The 10,957-nt window shown below is 37.7% G+C and overlaps 1 protein-coding gene across 13 annotated transcripts in view; it reads left to right on the top strand.

Annotated features, from left to right (window-relative positions):
• The first annotated feature begins 2,619 nt into the window (after window positions 1–2,619).
• Window positions 2,620–10,957, top strand: part of ppfia4 (PTPRF interacting protein alpha 4) — a 450,605-nt gene continuing 442,267 nt past the window's right edge. For all 13 annotated transcript variants that reach the window (XM_052034523.1, XM_052034517.1, XM_052034525.1 and 10 more), the window contains exon 1: window positions 2,620–2,987. In XM_052034523.1, the coding sequence (XP_051890483.1) occupies window positions 2,748–2,987 (240 nt within the window). In that variant the 5' untranslated portion in view covers window positions 2,620–2,747. The remainder of the gene's footprint in view (window positions 2,988–10,957) is intronic.

Genomic DNA, 10,957 nt, shown 5'->3' with positions numbered 1-10,957 from the left:
ATGACACTCCAATGCAGTACTATATTGTGAGAGGTGACTTTTTTCAGATCTGTCATTTAACTGAGTCCCTATGGTTCCCTTAAATGAATGTAAAAGCTCCCACCACATTTTTTCTGAAAAAGCCTTGGAAATACTCCCTGGTATCCAGGTCAATGTTTATCACAAAACCTGAGGATGAGATTGTCTGGCCATTATCAAGTTACTATGCAAGGGAGAAAATTAGCTCTCGTTCATCCTGCACTGACTGATACTGTGATTACTCTTCAAAAGTACTTCATTGACTTTGAAGTACTATGCATCTTTTCAAAGAACAAGAAAGATGCTATATAAATGCAAGTCATTTATTTCCCTGGATGAGGTAGGTAGGCTTCAGATATGCACTGGCATGTTTATTATGTACTGTGCTGCTGTTGCATGAAGCTAATTCTCATGGCATTTATACCTTGGGTATTTATGCCAAGGATGATAAACTTGAACTTGATGTCTTTTAAAACAGCAAATTTTCAAATACGGCTATGAACTGAGGAACTACTGTGTTTCATGGATCATATTGTCACTATTTTTGTCCATATTGATCTTCAAATCTTTCAATTCCATTCATCACGAAAAATTTATCCAGCTCTTTTGTGAAAGGTTTAGCAAGTATGTGAACTGTTATTTTGTAGAAGGTCAAAGAAGACAAAATAGCTATTCCTCAGTTCTTATTTCACTTCAAGCTTGGAAATGTAGTTGTGATTAAATGCTTGAAGTACTACTTTGGGTTTGAGTGAAAATCTTCACATTTTCCATACAAAACATCTTATGGTGTTTCTAAGACAATAATTAGATGGACAGAGAGAAAACATAGGATATTAGGTAACCAAATCAAAGGGTCTGGTTCTTTCCAAGGAAGGGAGGATAAGTTGGGGAAGGAGATATGGAGCTCAAAAAAAACAGGGGTTGCACAAGGGACCAGAAGGTGGCGAACAAAGACTGTTCTAAGGGTTATAGACTTGGTGGAAGTTCTAACAGTAGAAAGGAACAAGGCCATAGAAGGACCTGTTACGTTTCAGAACAAGGTGCAACCTACAGTGACTACTGTGTTGGACATATCATTGCAAGCAACTGATGAAGAATTTCTATCCCCTTGTCTGGAATCAAATACAAAAAATGACTCTGAGAAGTATTGTAGGAGCAAAGGACTCACCTTCAGCATGTCACTGTCATCCAGAGAAGGGGAAATAGACTTCAATAAATTTTCCCAAGGATTCTCAGAATATCATTGATCAAACTTTTAAACCTGTGTTACTAGCTAAGTTGCTTTGACCTGGAAGGCATTTTTGTGACCCTCCAATTAATACTTTCCATAGCTATGTGAGGAGCCCAAAACTAGACAGTTTTCCAGGTGAGTTTTAACATAAGAAAATAATACTATATTTAATTTTACAATGAATAGTCCTGTGAATGCAACCCTGTACTGCTTTTGCTTAAGTGAATTTTTAGGCATTATGCTGTACTCAATGCCCCCCCCCCCCCGCCCCCAACACACACACTCTACTTTAGCCTTGGAATCAATGTAAATAAGATTTTTCAGTTTGATTCCTGGGGCGAGGGTGTCATCCTGGGAGAAGAATTGAGTTGGACTGGTCTAAATTCACTGGAGTTTGGAGGAAGAGGCATACCAGGATTTGACAGGGTAGATGCTGAGAGGTTGTTTTCTCAGGTTGGAGAAGTTAGAAATGAGATGATGTCTCAGGATAAGGAATTGGCAACTTAAAGTGCAGAAAAATTTCTTTACTCAGAAGGCTATAAACCTTTGGAATTCTCTATCACAGAGGACTTTGGATTTTCAGTGCCTTAGTATATGTCATGCCCACACTGATAGATTCTTAGATACCAAGGGATATGGGGATTGGATTTCAAGACAGACTCTGAAGTAGAATAAAATTATAGCATTGTTATAGCACTGAAAGAGGCCACTCAGGTCATCAAATCTATGCCTGCTCCCAGAAAAGCAATCCTATCAGTCCCTTCTCCATATGCTTTCCCTACTGTCCTGCAAATTATTCTCATTCAAGTATCTATGCAATTCCCTTATGGAGGCACTGGTTGATTCTTTTGACAACAACCACTTTGTATCCTTTACTCCAAATATTAAAAATTTGCCTTCTGATTCTAATGGAATTAGTTTCCCTCTGTGGCCAATCCAAACCAGTTACGATTTATACACCTCCATTGAATTTCTTGCATTTCCACTCCAGGGAAAATTGAAAACTGTGACTTTTAAACAGAAGACAGACACAAATAAAAATTTAATTGGATTGTTTCTGCTTCTATGTTGTTTAGCAGCGGTGCCCTGGACTTACCATATTGATTTTATGCTTCCAGTTGGCAAGTGCATGTCACCCCCTACAAGTCAATGAGAATATTCCTCACCAATTCACTTGCATTGCTGAACAGTGAATGAGGTGAAGCTTTGGACCTGCGCAGAGGGCGGTGATGACGCACCGGGGAGGGGGGGGGGGGGGGCGCAGGCGCGCGGATGGAGGATGGGCGCACGCGCAGTGACAGTTGGTGCCGGCAGAGCACGAGTGCGAGTCCCGGTTACCGGAGCGACTGGGAGCGGCGCTTCATCGGCGGCCTTGCGGCTGGCGGGAGGGTCATCGATCGGCGGTTGAATTCATGTAGAGCCTCCGGGTTTGTGATCCAATTCATCTTTATCGTGCGAAGGAAGCATCACCTGGTTAGTCTTCGAGTGGGTCTGGAGGATGATGTGCGAGGTGATGCCCACCATCAGCGAGGATACCCTCCACCAGAGGGGCTCGCAGAACGGCTCGGAGGACGCCAATTTCGAGCAGCTGATGGTCAACATGCTGGACGAGCGGGACAAGTTGATGGAGACCCTGCGGGAAACGCAGGAAACTTTGTCCGTCACTCAGGAGAAGATGCAAGAGGTGGCTCACGAAAGGGATCTGCTGCAGCGCCAGCTGAATTCGGCTCTACCCCAGGTAATGGGCGTAAAGGCACCGGTGTGTCTCCAGAAAAAAAAACAACCAGCCCCACGTCTCTAAAAAGCGGAAACATTGCAGAGTTCTCTTAAGTAAAACCTTCTCCTGGGATTGCAACCGGGTGCTCGGATCGCGAGGGAATTCATTTGTTATTTGTGTGTTGGTTGTTAATTTTATAACACTTTAAATGATCTTGTGTTGCACCTATTACAGTTCACAGTCTAATCAGTGTGGGGCTATAACGTGGGTGTTGGATGTAATAAAGCAGTGCTTGCTTACCTTTTTTAGACAGCACCGATTTATTTTGCTAAACAGAGTGCGGTTTCTAGGTTAATTATATAAGAGAACCTGTTTTTTTGGAAGCCCAAAAGACGTAGGAAACTCTGAACGCGGTTTCAATGAGTCTTGCACCTGTGTTCAGGTAAATGAGTGAGCGGATGAGACGTAACGGTTTTGAAACTGTTAAATACCTGGCCGCAGTATGTTTGCACGCCACCACCAGGGGGCTGAATCTGAGAACAAGAACAGATTTATTTATAAGATTACAAATTATTGTTTATTTTCTTTTACATTTTTGTTTAGATATGTTTAAACCTGTGGTTTTAAAAAATCCTACTTGTGCACCCATGATTTAAAATAGTATTTAATGTATCTGTGATACTAAGATAATCAAGGTCCATCCTATTGATCATACTGCAGTGTCATTTTTATATATAATCTTAATGAAACATTTTCTGTGCAGTTACTGACAGTAATGGAGTCTAATATCTCGTGTACAATAGATTATTTTTAATATTGTTTCAATATAATTGTGACTTTATCCTTTGAATAAGTTATTTTGTGCAAGGATTATTGAAAGCAGAATTAATTAAGATATCATTTTGAGATGGAACACGGTGTTTACAATGAATCCCTGATGATAGCTTGCACCAAATGGAGCAGCAGCGCAAACAACTGTTATGAAAACTTAAAATTAAAGTAATTGCACAATACACATATAGTAAAGATAGAAAATAATAAATGGTTGGGGGACTGTGTCAGTGGTTATAGAACATAAATTTCTGATATCTGAAAACAGTTTACTACATCCATGAGTCCATTATTGGTGGGTGGGAGGAAGAGGAGAATGATTTACTATTTTTTCTCTTTAATTTTATTTTTGTCTTGGTAATTAGAATATCGTCTGTTTTCACTGGATTCAAATCTCAGGGTAAGTATAACATGGAAAATACTGTGAAACTCTTCTCCGTCCAAGTATTTACAAGGGGAAATGTGATTTCTCCAAAGGACAATGTCTTCCAAGTAATATAAACTATTATGAAGTGAATGAAATCCTAAAAGCTAAATTGACTCATTATAAATAAGTACTTGGAGATGGATGATATATCTCCAAGAAGATATAGTGTAAATAATTGGGAAGAGAAGTAGAGCTGGAGGATAACCTAAGGCACTCATGAGACTTTGAAGAGCTTTTACAAGGAAGAGAAAAGGAGTATCAACATGTAGAAGTTTGCTAAACAGTTATGCAGGGAGATTTTTCAAAATTATTAGGTATTTAGAAGGATGTAGATGGACGTGGATAGGTTTGATGGGGTTGAGAAGAATTGAGAAAGGGGCAGGTAGAATATGGAAAAGTAAGTTAATATGAAAATTGTAAACTGATTAGAATGATTCTGTGACCCAGGGAATGACAGTAAAATGAGAGTAATAGTAGGATGAAAGACCGACAGGATTTTGATGGGATAAAGTTGATCTTGGTTCAGCCTTGAAGATGATAAAAATATTAGCTTTCTGTGACAAAAGTAAGTATTTGGAGTTTGGGAATGATGTGGCTATAAGACTGGAGGTATGGCTCAAGATTAACTGCCTCTTATTGCTATACTTCTATTAATGTGGAAGAAACTGTTCATCCAACTAAACAGACAAGTGCATTATTACATTTGGTTGTATATGTAAAGCCAAAGGTGGTGCTGCAAGTATAGCATCAAGAATTGACTTTGCAGCAAATCAAACAGAATTACAAATCAGACTTGTTTGTGTTATTTAATCCGGAGATTTGATAAGTATAGTAGAGGGCTCCAAAAACAGGAAGGAAATATTTGGGCATTTTGCTTAGAGATTCCAATGTAACCCATAATTATATAGTTAATTTTGACTTTGTCATCTAATGTGCATGTTTGGTATCATCTGATTCCTTGGACATTTCCCGTGTTTAGATAGGGAACAGGCATATGAGGAGAGATTGGACTGTCACTTTGTGTTAACAGTGTTTAATGTGTTTTCTCTACATTTTTTAAAAACTGCTTTTTTGGCTATGAAAATGGGAAATTTTGCTGTCAAAAGTACATGGGTATAACTTTACAATGAACCATGAAGCAAATTGGTATGGTTATGAGATCTGTCTTGCATATTAGGGTACAACAAGTTCTTTTAGGTTGGTGACTATGCATTGCAGGAGGAAATGCTGCCATTTTAAGAATTTGGTTGAGGAGATGAGTAAACAGCCTCTTTAAGTAATTCCACTATATTCATTGTAAAATTACACTTGTGCTGTAAAATAGCCATGTAATTCTGCTTTTATGAATATGTAGCTTTGACTACAATTCAGTAGTATAATCCTATATGAAGTGAGTCTATTGGCTAATATTCTCCATATTTAAGTTAAGGAAGGGAGAGTAGGAATCTTGTGTGTCAGTTTTTTAATGGTAAAAATAGTTTAGATAGACTTATATTTTTATTTCCAGAAGCGGGCATTGATAAAAGGAAAACAAATGAGAACATTGAGAAAATGTCCTTGAAGCATGGAGAATTCTTTGAGGGCACAACAAGATAGTTGCAGAGTTGATGTTTCCTCATACTGAGTGTCTAGAACCGGGGGCTTGTGGTGTCAAAATAGGGAACTGGACATTCAGAGCAGAGATGAGAAGAAACTTCTTCACCTAGAGGGTGGTGAATCTTCAGATTTCTCTATCAAAGAAGCCTTTCTTTAGGCTACACTCTGTCTTGAATATACTAGGCTTAGTTCTAGTATATTCAAGACAGAGATTGTGAATCAAGGAAAATGGAATTGGTATAGGAAACTGTTGCTGAGGTAAGGTATTAGCCATGATCTTATTGAATGGTGAGCAGCCTGAGGGGCAAAATGGCTTACTTCTGCCTCTATATGTTGTATTCTTGAATAACAAACGCACAAGTGTGTTGGTTATTATTAAGGGTGGCACGGTAGTGCAGCAGTTAGCGTAACACTATTACAGCGCCAGCGACCCAGGTTCGGTTCCACCACTGTCTGTAAGGAGTTTGTATGTTGGCGCCAGAAGAGTGGCAACACTTGCAGGCTTCCTCCCAGCCCATTCTCAGTAATGCAAAAAGATGCATTTCACCGTATGTTTTGATGTACGTGTGACTAATAAATAAATATCAATCAATATCATTAGATAGCACAAAGCACCGTGTGGCGAGTGCTTAAGTGAGAATTTTCGTCTTCCACACTTGCACAGAGGGAGTTGTATAGTGGATCAAATTTTGCTGGAAAAATGTGTTAATGGTGCAGTGTTATTTAGGTGTGAATCAACTAGAAAATTCAAGGGATTAAGGTTTTTTGTAAATTATGCATTTCCGAATCTTGCTGGTTGATTTACATCACATAGGTTTGTGTTGAATTTAGCTTCTTTGTCCGAATGGCTGAGGAATCATTGCTTGTCAGTTTCTTGCCGTGATGACATCTGTGCTCTTTGTTCAGACTGAAGTAATAGTTTAAAATACAAACAGATGAACAAAATCAGGACTTCCTTCTTTCATTTTTGAAGGGAAGTCCAACTTATAAAATTCTATTTTTATATTGATGAAACTGAATGATGCCTTTGCTGGTGGATGTAACAACTTGAGTTATTTACTGTCAGCACTAATCACAAACAAGCATAATTAACTTTCTTGTACACTGAGGATCACCTGATGCTGCACTAATTTGTGTTTCCATGTTGACCTCCAACTATTATTACTGTTCTTGGTGAAATTGCAGGTTAGGAGAATTTGCAAGGTCTCAGCTCTGGATTGACCACCTGAAATCTTTCATATCTTCCATTAAGATGTTTCTTAAAAGCTGTTTGTTGAAGACTTTGGTCATCTGGGATAATGTCTCTTTATGTGGCTTAGTATCAAATTTTGTTTGATAACATTCCTATAAAGCACAATAAGGTGTTTTGCTACATTGAAGGAATTATATAAAGTTGTTGTTTGAAGATGATCGAAAGGATTTTGCTTGGGACTCTGAGCACGGGGTAAGGGGAGAAAGAGGGAATTAATTTTATTTCTCTTTAAACTATAACCATAATTCACAGATACTCTTGTTTCAGTAATCACTTTAAATCAACGTGGTTCATATATCCTAAATCATGTAAGCAGGCTAAAATTGGGTGAGGTTGGGGTGTGGGGTGAGACACAGTTTGAGTCCGAACTAGATTCAGACTGTCTTCTACACAACTAGAAATGTAAGTCTATTAAAATTTGAAGTGGTTTGCAAAATTTTGTAAATGGTTTAATTTTTCTTAATTTAATGTTTTGTAGACTTTATATTAAACTACCTGCTCTTGACATTCCTCCTTGAACTCATGACCCATAGGGATCATAATGTGAATATTATAAAGTGAATGCTAATTTGGGAATTGGCAGAATTTAAATTTCTAGCTCTTTTTTAATTTGGGAATGTAGAACAGTGCAAAGGAATTCAGTGCATGTACTTAATGGTAACAGGCAAATGTTAATGGTTTTTGGCATTGTGTTGTTTATCTGTGACTGAGTAATGTCTGCATTGTCACTCTAAGGTGTCTCTCGCCTTATAAATGTTTATGCAGTAGTTTTAATTGCTAAATCACAATTTGGGAGTATCTCCTAAATTTCACTTGGGATGGTGAGGGAAGAAGTTAAGTGCACATTGAAGTTTGATGTAAAACATGTATCCATTAAAAACTTTAGAAAGATATCACTGCAGTTTCAGTTCAGTTCATTGGGTGTGCAATATTTAGAAGAGTAAATTATTTTAAATTGTTTTTCTTATGTACATTAAATATAATCTATGGGGCAAACTAGCAGGAAATTCAAATTGATTTGATTTATAACTACTGGCTGCTATTCCTGCACTTGATAGGCCATTGTGAATTAAATGGCTTTATTGTGTTTAGCAAACAAGAGCAGTAATTTCCTTAATGGCTGGATTCAAAATTGAATTTTGCCAGTACTTGAATGTGCCAATTAAGTGCATTACCTTCGTCTATTTTAGTTGAACTATTGGGGTGTGTGTGTGTGTCTGAATACTGTTGGTTGAAAATAGATGAAGGAAATAATTTTTAATTGTCTTTACCACTGTTTTGTTTTTCATAGAACCATAGAACAGTACAGCACAATACAGGCCCTTCAGCCCACAATGTTGTGCCGACCTTTAAACCTCACCTAAGACTATCTAACCCCTTCCTCCCACATATCCCTCTATTTTAAATTCCTCCATATGCTTATCTAGCAATCTCTTGAATTTGACCAATGTACCTGCCTCCACCACCACCCCAGGTAGCGCATTCCATGCTCCAACCACACTCTGGGTTAAAAAAAACCTTCCTCTGATATCTCCCTTGAATTCCCACCAGTACTTTAAAGCCATGCCCTCTTGTATTGAGCATTGGTGCCCTTGGCTAAGCTCTATGACCAGCATGAATATAGAACAATTTGGGAGTGAGGCAGTTATAACAGATTAACTACCTAAGAATGTGCATGTGGGTAATTGGCTTAGATGGGTGAATTAATCATTGGTGTTGCTCACTGGTGCCAAAAAGTATATTATGAGGATTATCTAGTCTTTAGTTGTTAAATTGTAATTTTATTTGAATTTTTAGATAGAATTGAATTTTCAGTTGTAAATAGTGATATTGGCAACAGCCATTGAAAGGACATAGACTGGAGAAATGAACAGACAAATGGCAGATGAAGTTTAACCAAGAGAATTGTGGGAAAAAATAACTTATTATGGGGATTGAGGAGAGGCGAAATAAACTAAATGATACAATTTTAAGCAAAGTACAGGAGCAAAGACATTGGGAGTATGGATTGTATACACGTTTGCTGGAAGATACATGAGAAATCTGTTAATGTGAACTGTGATCTTTGATTTTATAAAATAGAGGCACAGCTTACAAAAGATATGTCAAAGCTTTATTTAAAACTGGTTAGGTCCCAGAAAGGGTATTGTAACCAACCTGGGATAATACATATTAGGGAAGATTTCAAGACATTTGAAACGTTTATTTACTTGGTGGTGGGGGGAGGGAACCCAGAGAAACTGGGATTATTTTACCTAGAGAAAGTTAACTGGAGATTTAAAGGTGTTCAAGATCCAGTTGATTCGTAGACCAAGTAAGGAAAGTCTGTTGCTTGTTGCAGAAGGATTGGCAATCAGAGGATACCGAATTAAGCAAAAGAACAACAGAAGTAATGTTAGGAAAAAATTACTGTATGGAAAGAGCTGTGAAGGTCTTGAATATATTGCCAGAATAGTTGATGATATCAGATTCATGAAGTTTAAAATATTGAGGTAAATGGAAGTGGAATGGTGTTTTGGGAATATTTGGAGAATTGGGGCTAATTTGATAGCCCCTTCAGAGAGAGGTTTGACCTCCTTAATAATGATGAGCATTCTTCTGACATTTTGTTCCCATGCATTTATGATTTGTGCAGCTGACAGCCATATCTTTTTGTTTCTGATAAGTTTCTGCTCTGTCGTTATTCTAGTCTTTCTTTATTGGATCCAAAGTGGATTAAACTCTATTATTCTAAATCATTCTCTTCAGCTCTCATGATCAGCTTCTACCTCTTTTCATTACTTGCTTCCATTTTATTGTGCCTTATCATTTAACTGTTTGCATTCTGAGATGTATAGTTATCAAAACTTAATACAAAACATTGACATTCACAATGAAAAGCTGAGGACTCAGTTGCTTGGAGAACACCATTTCATGCATTCTTACTGTAATCATATGTTGCATGCATCACTACTTTATCTTTCACTTAGTTTGGTGACATAGGTTGGTAATTGGCTAATTGGCTAGTTCCATCTCCTGTGTTTTTGTGAAAACTCTGTTGGGTCTTTGATATGCAGACACTCCCTTAATCACCACGTTAGTGATCTTCTCCCCCCCCCCCCCCCCCCCGCCCCCCCCCCCCACAATAATGGAACGATAATTGTTATTTTCTGATGCAAAAGTAGGGTTTCCAATGGTAGGAAACTTCAGAGAACGGATCATTAGTTTTCTTGTCCAATTCTTTTATAGCCCTTTGGTGGAAATGATGAGGTCTATTTAAAACCCCTTTATATTTTCAATTCCATTTTGAACTTCAAGGAAAAACTAGCACACCTTTTGTACTCTCTGCCTCCATTTATGAAGTTAAGTCAACATGTATGTTGATCTTTTTTCCACTTTTATCACTCTGAAAATGACCACTACAAGCCAGTCATTTTGCAAGTCTGTCTTTTCCTTATTGTTCAGTAGTCTTGTTTGAATCTCTGCTCATCTGTTAAGATTTTTGCTGTGGGTTTGATGTACCATGAGTATCTTTCATATCACATTTTTATTTTTTCTATATTGCTTCTAACTCTGTCCACTTTGCAATTGGAAAAGCTTGTTTAGTTTGAAAATGCATCTTAACTTGTTTATTGACCATAGTTACTTAACTAATCATGCCTTTTAGAGTATGCACTTGGGTTTGTATCAGACCACAACTCTACTGAATACTCATAACTTGTTTGTACATTTCAGTTATATATGGTTATGATTCTTGTTTTATTATTAGTTGCTCATTACACTTCCCAATGTTTAATTTGGCCAGTTCTACTGTGTTCTGTTGCTTTATGCTGCTTGTCTTCCAAGCTTCTCTCATCCCAAGCTCTCAGCAGGAAGTTTAACAGTCTTTGGAGTTATTTATTTGTA

The sequence above is a fragment of the Pristis pectinata genome, chromosome 20 (genome assembly GCF_009764475.1).
Source record: "Pristis pectinata isolate sPriPec2 chromosome 20, sPriPec2.1.pri, whole genome shotgun sequence".
Lineage (NCBI taxonomy): Eukaryota > Metazoa > Chordata > Chondrichthyes > Rhinopristiformes > Pristidae > Pristis > Pristis pectinata.
Note: the sequence above shows the minus strand (reverse complement) of the source record. Positions and strands in the feature narration are given on the sequence as shown.